This window comes from Nelumbo lutea, chromosome 1, assembly GCF_056320005.1.
Source record: "Nelumbo lutea isolate HS-2025 chromosome 1, American lotus-T2T, whole genome shotgun sequence".
Lineage (NCBI taxonomy): Eukaryota > Viridiplantae > Streptophyta > Magnoliopsida > Proteales > Nelumbonaceae > Nelumbo > Nelumbo lutea.
Window position 1 is genome coordinate 197,289,016 of NC_142684.1, and position 18,634 is coordinate 197,307,649.

General features: G+C 36.4%; 1 protein-coding gene and 1 non-coding gene across 4 annotated transcripts; both read left to right on the forward strand.

Annotated features, from left to right (window-relative positions):
- The first annotated feature begins 322 nt into the window (after nt 1-322).
- PLE (Microtubule associated protein (MAP65/ASE1) family protein) lies at nt 323-6,716 on the forward strand. 3 transcript variants are annotated; one of them, XM_088962060.1, is made up of 13 exons: nt 323-853; nt 2,878-2,966; nt 3,149-3,355; nt 3,542-3,790; nt 3,898-4,107; nt 4,189-4,344; nt 4,448-4,607; nt 4,701-4,852; nt 4,941-5,028; nt 5,116-5,189; nt 5,473-5,547; nt 5,658-5,931; nt 6,020-6,716. In XM_088962060.1, exons 2-13 carry the CDS (start codon nt 2,895-2,897, stop codon nt 6,511-6,513), a joined length of 2,211 nt encoding a protein of 736 aa, XP_088818186.1. In that variant the 5' UTR covers nt 323-853; nt 2,878-2,894; the 3' UTR covers nt 6,514-6,716. The 3 variants fall into 3 exon arrangements, with proteins under 3 accessions (XP_088818186.1, XP_088818187.1, XP_088818188.1); XM_088962061.1 differs by having other exon boundaries at nt 556-853; nt 2,866-2,966; XM_088962062.1 differs by lacking the exon at nt 323-853 and adding an exon at nt 1,534-1,649.
- A 10,750-nt stretch (nt 6,717-17,466) lies between these two features.
- Nucleotides 17,467-17,627, forward strand: LOC148880221 (U1 spliceosomal RNA). Its single transcript, XR_016106026.1, has one exon. It is a non-coding gene; the product is annotated as a U1 spliceosomal RNA (small nuclear RNA).
- Nucleotides 17,628-18,634: the final 1,007 nt, after the last annotated feature.

Genomic DNA, 18,634 nt, shown 5'->3' on the forward strand with positions numbered 1-18,634 from the left:
AATAGATAAGCCGTAATCATGAATTGAGAGGATTAATGAAAGATTCACGTATACAAGTATAAGTATAGTTAGGTCCCATCAAATGAAAGAATCACGTACACGTGGCTATGTTATCCGCCGTTCAAAGGAGCATATCCTCCCCTAGATCAGCCTTCCGTTCCACTTCATTCTATATGTGACAAGTGTCCCATAATTAAAAAGGAAATGCAACAGAGCGGACTCACTCATCACGTAAGCCATGTAAGCCGTCCGATGGTCGCCACGTAAGCCGTAACGCGCATCGTCGTCTCAAAATTCAAATTGGGGATTGCTACCAAGTACCAACCACCAATCCCTTAAAAATTAAAATCACAAGAGCACAACAAACACGTACCACCCAAAACAAATCCAATGTTTGCCCAAAGCCCCCAAAACAAAAAAAGTGAAGAACCCATTTTACGTTTTGTCTTTTTGTGATTTAAGGGACCAATTAAATGGCCACGTAAGTCTTGCAGCCCGTGACGGTGGCATAGCTTTAAAAACTCTCCCCAACGTTCCATTTTTTTTTTTCAAACGGCTACTTTTTGCGCTCTCTCTACACTACACTCTCTTTCTGAAAGCTCTCCCCCCCTTCTATCTCTTCCCTTTCTCTATTTCAAATCACGCGCTCTACTTCTTCCAAGGGTTTCATCAAACCCTTAAATCTTTTCACACTTCTCTCCACGAGTCTTGATATCTTCGTCGTTGGGTAGTTGATTCGCAGATAGCAAAGTCATATTTTCTTGCCACAACAAAATCCTATTTATTCTTCGGATAGGTAACACAGCCTCCAGATTAGAAAATCGACAGAAGCCCTAATTTATTGCTCCATCAGGTATGTTCTCTGTGCATTCTTTTTCATTTGTGTCACGTTTACTTTTCTTCCTTTATTTTCCGAAAATCCAAACTAAACTAGGTAGTTTCCCCATTTTATCAAAACTTTATGTTAATCTAGTTGATTACTGACACCAGAGTTGATGTCCGAGGGTCCATTTTTGGGATTTAGCGTTTTCCTGTGCTGAACAAGAAATGAAAATTAGGAATCTGGCATTCACGATTCCTCTTTTTTCGGTTATTAACTTGGATACTTAAAACAAATAGTTGATTTTCTTTTTTTTTTTCCAGTTCTGGTAAGGCGATTAAGAGTCATAACTGTTTCTTTGTCTATTTTAGGTAAAAGCATAAATGGGAACTGAATTATTATTTCTACGTTCTTTACTACTTTTATACAATAAGATTATATCGTAATAATCAATGTAGTCAAGGAGATCTATCTAATTTGACCCAACTGCCGACAACAGAAGGTTTGGGTATCTTAGAGTAATACCATATCTGCAGCTGGTAGAGATAGACTAGTCTCTAACTTTCATGCTGTTGATTCTCTCCTTGCGAAATGAAAGAGGTGAAAAAGGAATAAATAGCAACGAATGGAACAGTTGACTAAAGGATATGAGTGAAGGGATGGCAGTAATGTATGAATTGAGGCACAAAGAATTGGATATTATACGGCACTGAACGTATGACAGGCAGTGTTGAATTGCATGAGCAGAAAAAAAAAACACGGGAGAAGGAGGATTCCTGTGTTCCAGGCAGATAGCTTCTGTTCACCCTAAGGCAAACAGCAGCTAAAGGTTTGTACAGGTTTCCCTATATTTCCCTTCCTTTCCCTACCTTTTCTTTCAAACCAAACAACATCTTTCTAGAAGAGTTTCAAGTCCAAAATGTGAAGAAATTGCAGAGAAGATGCTGCAGCTGTTGAAGATACCAAGATGTTCTATGCTATAAGTATTCTAGTAAAAAACAATTTGAAAAGCCTCTTAATTGATTAAAATGTTAGGATGTCCCAATAAGGAGGTTATGAATAGATGAGGTTTATTGCAATGTTTTCTGTAAGTCCTGATGGCTAATCGACAAGTCACATGGCATGTCATGAAGTTATATTGTTTGGAAAAGATTTGATTAATAAGAGGAAAATATTTTCTAGTACCCGAGGTATGGGCAGTACAACATTGACAATTAATTGTTTGGAAAATATTTTCTAGTACCCAAGATGTTCTTTGCTATAAGTATTCTAGTAAAAAACAATTTGAAAAGCCTCTTAATTGATTAAGATGTTAGGATGTCCCAATAAGGAGGTTATGAATAGATGAGGTTTATTGCAATGTTTTCTGTAAGTCCTGATGGCTAATCGACAAGTCACATGGCATGTCATGAGGTTCACACCTTTAAGTTGAGACATGAAGAAATTGCTAGTTAATGCTTCATCTTCTTGGAATTCTTTCAGATTTAAACTAGGAAACCTAGAAAAGTAATGGTTGAAAGAAACAGAAGGTAAAACTCCTTATTCAAAGACAATAAAAGAGATATCTATTGCATTTATACTATAATGAATAATAATCTCATACCCTGGAAAATTGGAAAATATTGTTTTCTATTCTCAGTACCATGCTTTATACTGTGATGCTTCAGGATCAGCTAGATGTATTTAGTCAACCATCCATGCAAGTTGTGATCAGTGATCCTGCAAAGAAGATCAAAATGGCAAAGCATACCAGAGTTTGAAACTATTTGAATTGCAAGAAAAAGTATACAACATTATAACTGTTTCCCCCATCTATTTCTTTAACATGTAATTAAACAAAAACCTGTTGATTAGTTCTGTTATTTTGTTAATAGAAACCCATGCTGCAAATGTAGTTTCCAATTTGCTATCAGTTTGCATGTTGTCTTATAGTGATTGAACTAGTGTTTTTGCTTGGTTCTGAAATCAGAGAAGATAGCTGAAGTATACAATTTATTAGTGGTTCTATCTTCTCTTTCAAAGCTTTGGTTATCCACATAATATAGCCTTTTTTGCAGGAAATAATTGTTTCAGCATGTCTAATCTCCAAACTGATCAACTTCTGCAAATGGAAACAACTTGTGGATCTCTACTATATGAACTTCAGGTTGTTTTTATTTCTGTTTCTATTTTGAAGCTTTAATATCATCTATTAACTTTATCTCTTTCCCTTCTTTGTTTATTTGTTCTTGTTGCCAACATATCCCTGAAGCTGACTTTGGAGCAGAGTCACTATATATAGTCCATTGTTTGTAATGTTTTAACTATTCCTGACACTGCTCAATTCAGATCATATGGAACGAAGTTGGAGAGTCTGATGCTGAAAGGGATAAAATGCTGCTCGAGTTGGAACAAGAGTGTCTAGAGGTATACCGGAGAAAGGTAGATCAGGCAAACCGGTGCAGAGCACAGCTACGGCAAGCAATTGCTGATTCTGAGGCAGAACTTGCAACCATTTGCTCAGCAATGGGTGAGCGACCAGTGCATATCCGGCAGGTAGGTTTCCATACCCAACTTGTGACAATAGATGAATAGATGCCGGGATGGAAAAAATAACGTGTTCTTTTTCATACTATACTTAATTTTTGGAAACATTGCCCTTCTCTTGACTGTTATTCAGCTGTTTAAAAATACTCTTTATATCTACTACCAACCTCAAACAATTGGGCTTTTCTTATTCAGTGTGATCAGAGTGCTGTGAGCTTAAAGGAAGAGCTTAAAGCCATTATTCCACAACTGGAAGAGATGCAGAAAAGGAAATGTGATAGAAAGAATCAATTTCTTGAAGTTCTTGAACATATACAGAAAATCTCAAATGAGATTGGCAGATCAACTGATAATCCATCCAAAGTAGTTGTTGATGAAACTGATTTGTCATTGAGAAAACTTGAAGAGTTGCACCAACAGTTGCATGCTCTTCAAAAAGAAAAGGTTTGATCGGCTCTCAACAGGATGAAAATCACAAGACAAAATACATTAAGCAATTTTGGATTTCATTGACTAGTCTAATTTTATCTATTACTATTATTTTTGTACAGAGTGATCGCCTGAAACAGGTCCTTGATCACCTAAATACTCTAAACTCACTCTGCTTGGTGCTTGGCATGGATTTCAAGCAAACGATTAATGAGGTTCACCCCAGTTTAGATGATTCTGAAGGAACAAAGAACATAAGTAATGATACAATAGAAAGGCTGGCCTCTGCAATACAAAGGCTAAGGAAGGTCAAGATTGAGAGGATGCAGAAGGTAACTTGTTGGGCTGAAATTTTACAACTCCCTGTCATTATGAGCATTTGTTATTCTTACTGATGCTTCAAGTTGTCACAGTTGCAAGATCTTGCCACTACCATGTTGGAGTTGTGGAATTTGATGGATACACCAATAGAAGAGCAGCAGATTTTTCAGAATGTGACCTGTAATATAGCTGCTTCAGAACATGAAATAACTGAGCCAAATACTCTTTCTGTGGAATTCATTAATTATGTAAGTCGATGATTTTACACTTTAAGAGAACATTTTTTCTAGTGTTTATTTACATTTTTTAAGTATATAGCTAAACTGAGAAGTAAGTAAATCTATGATGCAGGTTGAGGAGGAAGTTTCTAGGCTTGAAGATTTGAAAGCTAGCAAGATGAAAGAACTTGTCCTGAAGAAGAGATCAGAGTTGGAGGAAATTTGCAGGCGGACACACCTGGTGGCAGAGGCTGATGGTGCAATGGAATATGCAATTGAAGCTATCGAGTCTGGTAAGAGCATATAATAGATTGCATTATTCTGATTAATTGGAACTTCTTATCACTTGTTCATTTTATGCTAATGTTATATTTCTTCTGGTTCAGGAGCTGTAGACCCTGCTAGCATTCTGGAACAGATCGAACTGCAAATTGCAAGGGTCAAAGAGGAAGCATTTAGCAGGAAAGAGATACTGGAGAAGGTTGAGAAATGGTTGGCTGCATGTGAAGAAGAGAGCTGGCTTGAGGAATATAACAGGGTGATGCATTTTTCCTAGTCTTTTTCTGAGAATACATTGTTTTTAATTTTTCTACCACTGGCTTACTTTCATGTATGTGGTATTTTAGGATGACAACCGTTACAATGCTGGAAGAGGTGCACATCTTACATTGAAGCGAGCTGAGAAAGCTCGTGCTATAGTAAACAAACTTCCTGGTACCAGTCCGCACATGGCTTCTTTTTATTGCTTTCCATCTGACGTATGACAATTATACAACTTTTATCTTCTTGGTGTCTGAGCAGCAATGGTGGATGCTTTGGTATCAAAAGTCACAGCATGGGAGAGAGAAAGAGGCATTGAGTTTGCATATGATGGTGTAAGAACTCACATCTTCAAATCCCATCATCACCATCATTACCTTTATCCCATCTAATGTGTAGTCAACAGTATGAATTCTGTTCATCCACTCCACTCTAGAAACATATTCTGTTAAAAAATGACCTATCAAATTTATTTTTCAACACTAGTGCTCAAGTTCTGTTTGACTTTCCCCTGATCTTTTCAGAACCAAAGTAAACCATTATTTACTCATCAAAGTGAACTACCATGTATCAAGAGTCTCTACATTGAGACCGATCTTATTCTTCTCTGTTCTATAGGTTCGGCTTCTATCTATGCTTGAAGAATATAATATTTTAAGGCAAGAGAAAGAACAAGAACGCAAAAGGCAGCGGGTATGGCCTCTGGTTTAGATGAAAATTACTTGTGGTCAATCACATGCTGGTCACATGCTGGATGTGTGAAAGCCCTTGAATCTAATCTACCCAATATTAACTTTTTACAGGATCAGAAGAAACTCCAAGGACAACTAATTGCAGAGCAGGAGGCACTGTTTGGGTCAAAGCCAAGCCCAATGAAGCTCCAGAGTGGAAAAAAAGGTCCTAGAATGTCAACAGGAGGTGCAAGTAGTAGAAGACTCTCACTGGGTGGAGCAATGTTGCAAACTCCTAAACCCGATCTATCTCATTCTACAAAGGCTACTCCACGCCTACGCCCAAACAAGAAGTCTGACTTGCTAAGCCACAATCAGGATGATAGTTTTGCAGCTTTATCTGCAGGTTGTTGCTCTTTTCTTCATGACTCAGGAGGTTGTTCTCTTCATTTATATTCTCTTAAACCAATAATTCATTTTCACTCATTATGTAGGCAGAAGAGGCTTGGATGTTGCTGGTCTGCCAGTAAAGAAACACTCCTTCAATGCCAGTGAAATTGAATCACCCATGAAGCGAAAGCCCTTCTCTCCTGTCTCTTCTGCAATGTTGTCCAAGGTCAATAACACAACAAACTTCCGGGAAGATCTGAACAAGGTACATGGTGGGACTTTGCAGAAAACACTCCCAAGCAACAATACACCATTGACTACACCGTCCAAGTTGTCTACTGTTACTGATGATGATGAGAACAGGACCCCCAAGGGGATGCCAATTCATATGCCCAGTACTCCTTCAACCATTTCTGTACCCATGCAGACGGCCACCACACCAGCCCCTGCCACCAGGCCCACCACCACTGCCACCGTCCTTTTTGGTGCTAAAACAATTGAAGAGGAGCATGAAGAAGAAGTCGAGTACTCGTTCGAGGAGCGAAGAGCTGGTTTTGTTCTTCCCAAAACGCTCATTAAAACAATAGTACAAGCTTGAAATCAAATGTAGGCATCTTTGATGCACCTACTGGTTTTAGATTTCATTTGTGGATTTGAAAAAAGTCAATTGTAATTGGCTTGTGCGTTTGTGTACATAGTCTACGAGCTCTATTTGTGGACAAGGATAGAATTTCAGATATAAGCTTGGCTATTCACTTCACTTTTTAGCAAGGAAATATTTTTAAGTGCCTTCACGAGTCACAACCTACACAGCTCACTTTAATTGATCAAAGCTCTTCCAATATCATGTATTTCTTCTGGCAGCATTTGGAGAACGACCGATCAGCCCAGAGTCAGAATTTATTGGCCCGAAGTACAGTTGGAATGGATGCCAAATCTGCATTGGTCCTATCCCTACTTCTCCGTTTTTCTCTTTCTAATTCAAAGTTCAAGTTTTGAAAAATCTCCGGTGTTCTTCACATACTTGGCATTTGACTTCTTTTACAGCCAATGATAGTTTGTTTCTCTCTATTTGAAACTTGAAAACATGCAATCAAAATGTCTGTGCTTTTGGGGTTTTGCCCATCTATTTTCACCGCTTGGATGCCACAGATTATTTATGGAGCGAAGAAGGGTCCGAGTTTACCCATGAAGGCACGTGACATCACGTTCTCATGTCTTGAATCTTGACTAGGGTTGGTTGAAAGCCGGGCTCATTGGGTCCTGTTGAGGTCAATCCTACTCTCATCCACCCAAACTGACCCTAACCTGAATCTAGAGCTGCAATTTGGACTGTATTAGCCCTAATCCATTTCTGCTAAGTCATAGGCCCTAAGCCTAATGACAATTGTCATTACTCATTAACCATCTTCACTCTATAATTTTATGCTTATTTGATGACATTAAATTTTTTTAACCTCATAAGTTCACGAAGACCCATATCGTCCTGATGAAGGGCATTACGGACTGATGTAGGTAAGCTGTTCCGTGTGACGAAGAGATTATCTTGAGAAGAGTCACACCCAACTAGAGCATCAACTACGGTATTGGCTTCTCTGTAGGATGTGAAAATCAAAAGAATCTAGCAGCTCCGATGCCACTGGGTCCAATGTAGAGGTAGATAGATCCGAACAAGGTTTAGCTGAATGTTTTAGTTGTTCAGTAGGCTGTAAAACCAATGATAAGGTTCTAAATTAGTATTTAAATATACGGGATCTGCATATTTATAGTGGGCACTAACGTAAAACTTCATCTTAGTTCCACAGCTTGCTGAACAGCTAATTTGATATATCCTTGAACCATATGAACTATAAATAGATTATCGCATAATCACCAAGCTATTAATAACTTCCTTCCCTGTGTAGCTCAGCCTCCATATTGGTCACCAATTCATAGCTCTTAGAAAAAGCTATCAACATTTGATTTAATAAGTCTCTTATGACTCCACTGCCACCACCTGCACCAAGATTCCCTATCGCCACTCATCAACATTCCACTAGACCTGCTTAAACCGATGACTGTTAGGGGGTCCAAGGTTGACCTCGAGAACATCCAACTAAGCTCTTTCCTCTATCAATTATTGGGAACAATCCCTATATTTTTCCTTGTGCAAAGCAAGGATATTTTAATCAATAAATAACAAGTACGCAATAATGAAAATAAATAACTAAAAACAGAGCAAGCAACAATAGTAGACACCAAGTTTTAATGTGGAAAAACCCCTCAATGTGAGGGTAAAAACCACGGGACCGAAATCTAAATCATCCACTATCAACAATGAAAATGGGATATAATGTTTTTCCATCTAGTGAGAACTAGATGACGAACATCAAGAAAGCTCTTGTGTTCCAACAATAAAAACATCAATAGAATAGACAACAAATAGGAAATCTCTCACCAAAGGTGGAAACATAGCAATGGAAGCAAGAAGAGATGCATGGATTTGTCTTCTTTGCTTCAGCTCTTATAAAACTCCTTCTGCTAAACCCTTCTTCTCAAAACTCCTTCTTTATTCTCTGTTATTTTCTAGAGAGTTGTTGAAGTTGAAAGAAAGAGAGAGTGGAGAGTCAACTCTCCCAATTAGTTGATAGCCAAAAGGCGTATTTGAATACAAAAGGCCCTTTTAGTTGATTTCCCCTTTTTATCCTTTTCACTTTACTTCATTTTGTCTTTATTTATTTGTGAGTCCCACCTCATGAGGAGGACAACCCAATAAATCTCCCCCTTCGACTCATGAGAAGGTTTTCTTCATACTCAAACCCATTAAGCTTTTGTAGAAATCAAACTTGTTCTTGGGTAAACATTTAGTCATCATATTTGAACCATTCCTTTCCATATGGATCTTCTCTAGTTGCAATTGTTTCTTCTCAAGAACATCTCTTATCCAATGATACCTAACATTAATGTACTTAGACTTGAAATGAAAAGTTGGATTCTTAGCTAAGTGAATAGCACTCTGATTATCACAAAGAACAACATATCCATCTTGTTGTATACCCAATTCTTTAAAGAATCGCTTCATCCATAAAATTTCCTTGCAAAATTCGGTTGTAGAAATGCATTCAATTTTTGTAGTGGATAAAACAACACATTTCTGTAGTTTGGACTGCCATGACATTGTCTCCTGCAAAAGTAAGTAAAAAAACCTAATGTGGACTCTCTAGAGTCAGTGTCCCCTGTCATGTCTGCATTAGTATAGCATTGCAACACTGTCTTACCACTACAATAACATAAACATAATTCAGAAGTGCCCCTGATATACCTGAAAATCCACTTAACTGCTTTCCAATGCTCATTGCCTGGATTGGAAAGAAATCTACTAAGTACACCAATCCCATGTGCAATGTCAAGCTTAGTACAAATCATAGCATACATCAAATTTCCAACGGCTAAAGAGTATGACACATTCATCATTTCTTCATTTTATTTCTCACTTGAAGGGCTCTCTATTCAAGACTCAACTCGAAGTGACTTGCAAGTGAAGTGCTAGTTGACTTGGCGTTGTCCATGTTGAACATTTCCAATATTTTCTTAATGTACCATTTTTGTGATAGCCATAGCTTTTCAGCTTTCTTATCACGAGAGATTTGCATTCCCAAAATTTGTTGTGTTGAACCCAATTCTTTCATATCAAAACATTTGCTTAACTCTTTCTTCAACCTGCTAATCTTGCTTATGTCTTGCCCAACAATCAACATATCATCAACATAAAGTAAAAGAATGATAAAATCATTATTAGAAAATTCCTTAATGAATATACAATGATCTGTAATTATTTCTTGTACCCATTGTCCACCATGAAGAACTCAAATTTCTTGTACAACTGCCTAAGTGTTTGTTTTAACCCATACAAGCTCTTTCTTAGCTTACAAACCATGTGTTTTTTCCTTCGACTTCAAGCCCTTCCGGTTACTTTATGTAGATGCCTTCTTCCAAATAACCATGAAGAAATGCAGTTTTGATATCAAGCTGCTCAACCTCTAAATTCATACTTATTGTTAGGCCCAATACTAATATGATTGATGACATATTCACAACTAGAGAAAAAATCTCATCAAAATCAATGCCCTATTTTTTACTAAATCTTCTGTTTTCAATCTAAATACTCATTTATTCTTAAGTGCCTTTTTGCCTTCTGGTAAATCCACCAAGTCATAAGTGTAGTTCTTATGCAATGAATATAATTTTTCTTGCATAGTTTTCAACCATTTTTCTTTTTCTTTATTTTCTACAGCTTCCTCATAACGTTGTGGTTCACCTGCATCACTGAGCATAACATACTCATGAGGAAAGTATTTCTTTGATGGTACCCATTCCCTAGTAGGCCTTCTCAGCTATGGTTCTTCTTGAGTTTTTATGTTGCTCTTGTGGTACTTAAGGAGTTTCTATGGGCTGCTCCCCCTCTTAATGATCAACTTCACTTAGGTTGCCACCTGAAACTCTATCATCATCAACCACATTATCTTGTAAATCTTTTCTGTTTTTACCATGCACAATAGAGGAAGGAACTTGATCCAAATCAGCAAAGTTCTCAGGCTTTGATTGTGACTTTGCAATGTTCTCAAGCTCAACTATTTGATCTTTAACAAATTTTCATCTACATAACCCAAGAAAATGCATTGCTTGGACCTTACATCAAACTTAGACCTTTCATTTTTGAGAATATGCACAAATGCCTTGCAACCAAACACCCGTAGGTGGGTCATATGAGACATCTCTCCCTGTCCACACCTTTTCTAGCACATCTCCATCCAAAACAATTGAAGGAGATAGATTAATTAAATAGTAAGCAATACACATTGCCTCTCTCCAAAAAGATTTTGGCAATTTAGCATGTGAAAGTATACACCTGACTCTTTCCTCAATGGTACGGTTCATCCTTTTAGCCACACCATTATGTTGTGGAGTCTTGGGAACTGATTGTTCATGCTAAATATCACTGTTTTTGTAATATTCCTCAAATGGACTAATATATTCACCTCCATTGTCTATACAGATGCATTTGAGAAGTTTTCTTATTTCTCTTTCAACTCTAGCATGAAAATGTTTGAATATCTCTAATACCTCATTTTTATGTTTCATGGTATATGCCCATACTTTCCTATATGCATCACCAATTAATGTAACAAAGTAAGAGGCACCACCAAGAGACTTGGCTTTCATGTCACATACATCGGAATGAACCAATTCTAAGATATTTTGCTTTCTATGAAGAGGATTTATTTGAAATGAAATTCTATATTGTTTACCAGCAAAACAATGAACACATGAATCTAAATCCATACCTTTCAAGCCCGGGAGGAATTGTTTCTTGACAAGAACTGAAAGGGATGAGAGATCCATCATATGTATGGACGAACCCTATAGGAAAATTGGGTGAAATTTCAAAAATTTCTCTCTATCCCATGTGGGAATCACATTTCCTATTTTAGAAAACCGCATCTTCAATGATTAATCTTCAACCCAAACCAAACCAGATCTGAAACCAAAAGGGAGTGGAGGGATATACCTGATGTGAAGTAATAATAACATCTAATGAACGTGTTCACACCCAAGGAAAAATCCAAAGGCTGCTTCCACCGAAGATGACACAGTGCAGGATGAAGCAGAATCAATAGGATGGTTCTTCAGCAAGAATCTGATGGAGGGATGGATAGTGATCACAACTTCAGATTACCTTTTCTACCAAAAGGCAATATCAAGAACCCTTCTTGATCGCTCCCACAAGTGGAGATCAAACTGGTATGGTGGCAAGAGCAGGAGAGAAGGAGACAGTGCAATCAAAGTGTATTGTCTCTCTCTAGAATTCAGCAGTCAGTCAGATGATTTTTGTTGTGCTCTGAGGGTTCACCTTGCTCTCCTATTTATAGCCTTAAAGAGGGGTTCTCCTAACCTAATCAGGAGTTTCCTAATCCAAATCTTTATTTGGATCTGGACTCTTTGAGTAGATAGGGATAATCCCTTGTCTTATTTATTGATCTAAATCCCATAACTGCCCTCTTTTAATTAATCTCATTAAGCCAGTTCGAATTGGGTTTTAGGCCCATTAAGTCCATCTGTTCACTTAGCCTCCCACAGACGGCGCCAAATGATGAGGCATGATTCGGGCACTCCTAGCTGGCTACGGATTGACTCCTTGCTGGCAACGAATGGCACTTGAGAAGATGAAGTAGAAGGATTCTCGGGGATTTGCCCAGTGGGAATACTCCGAAGCTTAAGTTAGAATGCTAGGGAGGAAGAAAAGAGTGTAAAAGGCTAAGAGTGTTGGTCACGCTAGATCATTGTGTTCGTGAGGTTAGCTCGTGAGCAAATAAGAATTCGAGTTCAGATAAAACCCAAGAGTGTGAGGGTGAGTATGAGAGTGTCCTCTCCACTGGGCTTTTGTCGCAGTCGTTACCTGCTAGGTCTGCGTAGGTGATCATTATAGTGTACTATCCGCTTGGATGAGTGACACATCCCAAAGGGGCAGGCACACCTCCATCTGTCGAGAGATGTGGGTGCAAACTGTTGAAAGGACAAGGGCTGCACTGTTAGTCGAGAGACGTGGCGCAGTCTGACTGGTACAGTCATGTCAAATAGAAGCTTCCTGAGAACGTCGTGTTGCTTAGTCACAAGCTACTTCGTAGTGAGCTATCCTTGCTGCGTGCTACTTTGTAGCAAGCTCTTAGGGGTACTTCGGGGTGACCATTATCAAGGTCGGTCCTTGGGGCAGTTCTTCTGCCTAAGTGCTGGAGCGAGCTGGTTTCCTTAGCTTGCGGGCTGAAATAGTCTTGGAGTTTTCCCTTCTCAGTAGCTCGGGGGACCTGGAGCTCGCGTTGTAGCGAGCTCCCCCCACAGTGAACTATGATGTAGCGAGTTGCTTTACAGGCTCGTTACTTAGTCGTGGTCAGGCCATAATGCTGAGTTGTCGCTCGTGTTGAGTCAGGTCCACGCGCCATCATCTCAGTAGGTCGGGTCAAATCATCCTCCATTAGAACTGTTGAAGTTTCATTTGTCACAAGATGATAAATGCTATCATCCAACCATTGTTGAATGCATGCAACGGCTTTCAAGTCAAGAATTTCCCATTGGTCACTTGACATATCCTTAGGCTTGCCTTGTTCACATTTCAATGGTGCATACAAGTCTTTGGAGGGCAACATATCTTTTATCTTTGATTTCCAAAGAGACAAATTGCTCTCGTTCAATGAAATCATCCTAAACGAATTTCCTTCCATGATTTGCAGAAGAACCAAGAACTAATAGCTCTGATACCACTTCGTTGGGAATAATCCCTATATTTTTTCTTGTGCAAATCAGGTATTTCTTAACCAATAAATAACAAGTATGCAGTAATGAAAATGAATAACCAAAAATGGAGCAAGCAACTAGGGGTGTAAACGGATCGAATTCAAATCGGATAAAGCAATATCCAAATACGAATTTGATTAGAAAATCCGACATCCGAATTCGATTCGATATCCGATGGATATTGAAAATTAATATCTGAATTTGAATCTAATTAAATATTCGAATATCCAATTCGATTCGAATTTGATTAATTATTTATTTTAGATAATTAATAAATATATAAAATAAATATTTTATTGATATAAAGTATAAAGTATATAAATTATTTATATAACTTAATTATTATATATAAATTATATAAAATATTTTATATATTATATATAAGAATTAAATAATCGACCGAATTCGGATATTTATCGAATCGAATAAGGTCATATCTGAATTCGAATCCGATTAACTATTCGGTAAGAATAGGATATCCGAATTCGACCGATTAGATATTCAAATTATCCAAATTCAATTCGATTATATTGAATATCGAATTCAAAATCCGATTTTCGAATATCGTTGACACTCCTACAAGCAACAGTAGTAGACACCAAGTTTTAATGTGGAAAAACCCCTCAATGTGAAGGTAAAAACCATGGGACCGAAATCCAAATCATCCACTTTCAACAATGAAAATGGGATACAATGTTTTTTCTATCTAGTGAGAACTAGATGATGAACATCAAAAAAGCTCTTGTGTTCCAACAAGAAAAACATTAATAAAATAGGAAATCTCTCACCAAAGGTGGAAACACAGCAATTGAAGCAAGAAGAGATGCTGAAAACATATTTGTCTTCTTCGTTTCAGCCCTTGTAAAATTCCTTCTTCTTCTAAACCCTTCTTCTCAAAACTCCTTCTCTGTTCTCTGTTATTTTCTAGAGAATTGTTAAAGTTGAGAGAGAGAGAGAGAGAGAGAGAGAGAGAGAGTGGAGAGTGAATTCTCCCAATTCGTCGGTAGCCAAAAGACGTATTGTCTTGTCAAGACAAGACAAAGAATATAAAATGCCCTTTTAGTTGATTTCCTCTTTTTGTCCTTTTCACTTTACTTCATTTTGTCTTTATTTATTTGTGGGTCCCACCTCATGAGGAGGACAACCCAACATCAACCTAGGAGTTCTAAAGTAGTGAATAGCAAACATGTCGCCAACCCAACATCAAATGAAAAAAATTGTTTACATTGATTTTTGATGTAAACTTTACATCTCAAACAAATAGTTGAAAAACTGGGCCAAGTTTTACACAAGTTCGCTTTTACACAGGAAACAAACATGTGTAAATGTGAGTTGATGGTGGAGTTTTACATCATTTCGCATTTACTTCCCAATCAAACACAACCTTAGGAAAATGCTAATTTTCTTCGGCCATTTTACATGCAACTCAACACTACATAAAATTGGCTCTTTTAACTTATGTAATGGTTTATTTTTTTTATTACATCCTTAGATTTGAATCTCATATCTATAGTTTCTAGCCTTCCACAAAGCAAAATTTGGATATACCAAACCTGGCCATGATTGTATTCCGTAGTTTGGGTTTCCACATCTATATCTATATATTAAAATGCAATTTCCTTCTTTTGGTTTTTCTCAAAGCTATTTATCTTCTTTCTATTTTTTGAATTTTCTCATTTTAAAATTGTACAAAATAATTCGAGTACTGACCAATCACCTTTAAGACTTTAACACTCTTCATTAACTCACTCACTCACTCACTCACTCTCTCTCTCTCTCTCTCTCTCTCTCTCTCTCTCTCTCTCTCTTCTTTCCCTTTAGGCCATTAACTCTTCTAATAGTCTCTCTTCATTAATTATGCCATTAATTCTCTCCTTCAATCAAGGTTTTAAAAACTGACTCAGAAATGGAACCATTCTAGCTACCGGTTTCCAGGTTAGCGGTTCGACTATCCAGGTCGAATGGTTTGGATGGTTTGCAACTTTACATTAGGGCAAATATTATGTTAATATGAGAAAGTAGAATGGAGAAGAGATCGATAAACTAATGTCGGCTCAGAAAGAAGAAAAGAAAAAAAAAGAAAAAAAAAGAAAAAAAGAAAGAAAGAAATAAAGAAATAAATAGGAGAAAGGAAAAAAAGAAAAGTAAAGGAAGGAGGGAAGGAGGGAAGAAGAAGGAAGGGGATGGTTCGACGCTCACTGACGACGATAATGGCGACGGCGACGGTGAGGTGGCAGCAATAGAGATTTGAGATCTGAGTTCTCGGATCTCATATCTGAGATCGATTTCTCTACAATGTTTCTTCTTCTTCTTCTTCTTCTTCTTCTTCTTCTTCTTCTTCTTCTTCTTCTTCTCTTTGTCTTCAATCTTAGATCTGAGATCGTGTCTCAGATTGGATCTCAGATCTGAAGTCCTATGTTTTTTCTTCTATGCAACTTTTTAAAATTGTGAACCACCATTTGGGTCAAACAAGTCGATGGTTCAACCGCCTGAGTTAACGATTTTCTGATGGAGTCAACGGTTTTTTACCAAAGAATGGGTTAGAGGTGAAATAGAACCGGTTGCTTGGATGGTTTTCGGGCCAAATGGTCTGACCGTCTGAGTCAACGATGGTTAAAAAACATTGCCTTCAATAACTAATGCCACTAATTCTCTCTCATCTCCATTACTCCATTAAATTTCACAAAATTCATTAACTTAATCCATTTGTATACCCATTTCAACTTAAATATATATTAGATATATTTGCATTAAATTGTAATTACTAGAAAAGATTAATTATATTGAAATTGACATATTCAATGATATATTATTGTGCTAAATTATTTACTTTCATTTAAAACTATAATCCATTTATATTCCACTTGAAAATAATAAAAATTAATTAGCCATAATAAAAATAATTTAGTAAGTTACTTGAATAAAACAAAAATAATTATTAATTGTTGTTATTGATAAAAATATTTTTATTAATATAATAAAAAGAATTTAATTAATAAATGGAATAAGATAAATTAAAAACTAATATCAAGTTAAAATTAATATAAAACTAATACAAAATTACCTAATTTAAAACCAACTTAAGTTCTACTGAAAATCAATACTTAATATAGTTAATTAAATTTCATAAGGAATTAAAACAAAAATAATTATTAATTGTTGTTATTGATAAAAATATTTTTATTAATATAATAAAAAGAATTTAATTAATAAATGGAATAAGATAAATTAAAAACTAATATCAAGTTAAAATTAATATAAAACTAATACAAAATTACCTAATTTAAAACCAACTTAAGTTCTACTGAAAATCAATACTTAATATAGTTAATTAAATTTCATAAGGAATTTAAATTTAATAAAAACTTAACATATTTAATTAAATTTAATTTTTTACTAATTTCAAAAATTAATATAAAATATCAATTTTCAGTATAGTTTAATTATTTCAAAATCAATTTAAATTCCATTTTAAAAAAGGAAAATTATAAAAGAAACTCCCCATTGTTTTGAAAAAAGGTGAAAATACCTTTGTCCAAGAAGAGTAAAGAAAATTATTCTTTGAAAGTTGCTTGTCAAAATAAATTAGTGAAGGGTAAAGTTAAAACTTTAAATTATGTATGAAAATGCATTAACAATGATAAGGGTATTTTGGCAACTTTAATGTCTTTGTTACTGAAAAGCCAAGGGAAAGGAGGTATTTGTAGTTTTTTTTTTCAAAGCTATAGGGGAAGTCAGTGTTAGGGTCAAAACACAAAGGTGGTTTATAGAATTGTCATTTAGATGTTTTTATAATTTTACTTAAAAATAATAATAACCCAATTAAAATTAGTAAAAAATATCCTTTTAAAATAATTAATAAAAAGTAGGATTAAGATACAAAAAAATACAAATTTATCTAAAAATAGGAAATTGGCCGCTTTCACTAAAGCACAAATGAGATTATAATTGGATAAACTAGACATAACCCAAAAAATAATACTTGAATTGAACTTAGATGGGCACCACTTAGTTGGAAATGTCATAGAACTCTATATATCTTCAATTTTGCTTATAAATAAAGCCTGTGCATTGTCCCAGCTAGTGCACAAGGTATGAAGCAAAGGAAGGTCTATTGGTCCAAGCTTTTTTCTTTTACTTCTAGTCCCACCCACATCGGTAGGATAGAAAAGAAGCAAGCAAGAGAGTTTGTATAAGTAGAGACAAAGGAGAGGAGAAAAGAATACTTACCTGGACGGGGTCTATGGGTGACCAAGAAGGCTCATGGCCTAGGTTGGCGACCTCCATTGCACATAGGAGGGGTGCCCGCCTAACATCTCCCCAAGTGGGAGAGTGTACGTCATAATTTGTGGTAGTGGGGGTACGCGTTCGCGCGGCCCCTACCTAATTCTTCAATTTCTAAATTTTATCAGATTACAGTGGTTTTGTTTCTGTAACCAAGGATAGAATCTCAATGATTTTGGATTCCCAAAAACCGTGGTTGTATCCAATTTATTGTTTCAATCCCTTATTCACGTTGTTATTATCTCCAAGGCTGGTCTGAGAAATTTCGGGACAAGGATTTCCTTCTCTTTTTTTGTGAACATATGGTCTGATTCCGTGGTCCATCAAGTTGCAGCAAAGGGTTTCAATAATCTTCAGTGTTAATTTGCTTTCCATCAGATTGCTTAATTGCATAGCTTGGAATAATAGATCTGGATCGTTCCTTCCTTCATGATTTTAGTGGAAATACTCTTTACCAAAAGAAAAGTAGTTTTTAATGGATTGTTGAATCGACCAAGTAGTAAATAGAACCATAACAATTTGGTTGTCCTTAACTCAATCAGCATAGTGATGAGACTAAAAAGAATTATATTTTTATCTTCTAATTTTCATTATTTTTATATTAATTTAGCATTTAAATGGATTCATTACTCTTTTATTTCGATTCAGGGCAATAAAAAAGGCAATTGGAAGAAAACTGGGCAAATCGGGTGATTTTGCACAATTTCGGTAATAGTCAGTAATCTGGGCATAATTCTCAATTCCGGACTCCGAATTGTACAATTCAAGAAGCATTAGAAAGATGAAAGGAAATGCCACAACTTTTATGTTTTGGGTTTTTGCAAATTCAGCTTGCATTGAGTACGAAGCTGGGCCCGAAATCAGAACAAGTTCACAGCCAGGCCCATTTCACAGCTGAAAGCCCAACTTGCAGAAGAACCTGGAAGCAGCCCAAATTATCAGAGAAGCCCAACTCAGATGCAAGAGCCTAAAGTCCTAATTCAAATGTAACCTCCAAGGAAGGAGAGAGTCTTATCAAATCTAAATTTTGAATGTAATCCTATAAAGATAAGAAGGTTGGGGATTAGATAATAGATTGGATAGGATTAGTTTAAAGAAGATCAGGA

What these genes read in the sequence shown, in the direction of transcription:
- PLE (XM_088962060.1), top strand. Translation starts at nt 2,895, where the DNA reads ATGTCTAATCTCCAAACTGATCAACTTCTGCAAATGGAAACAACTTGT. An exon ending in GGCTTGAGGAATATAACAGG is followed by an intron (nt 4,853 to 4,940) that starts GTGATGCATTTT and finishes GTGGTATTTTAG; the next exon opens with GATGACAACCGTTACAATGC. An exon ending in TTTTGCAGCTTTATCTGCAG is followed by an intron (nt 5,932 to 6,019) that starts GTTGTTGCTCTT and finishes CTCATTATGTAG; the next exon opens with GCAGAAGAGGCTTGGATGTT.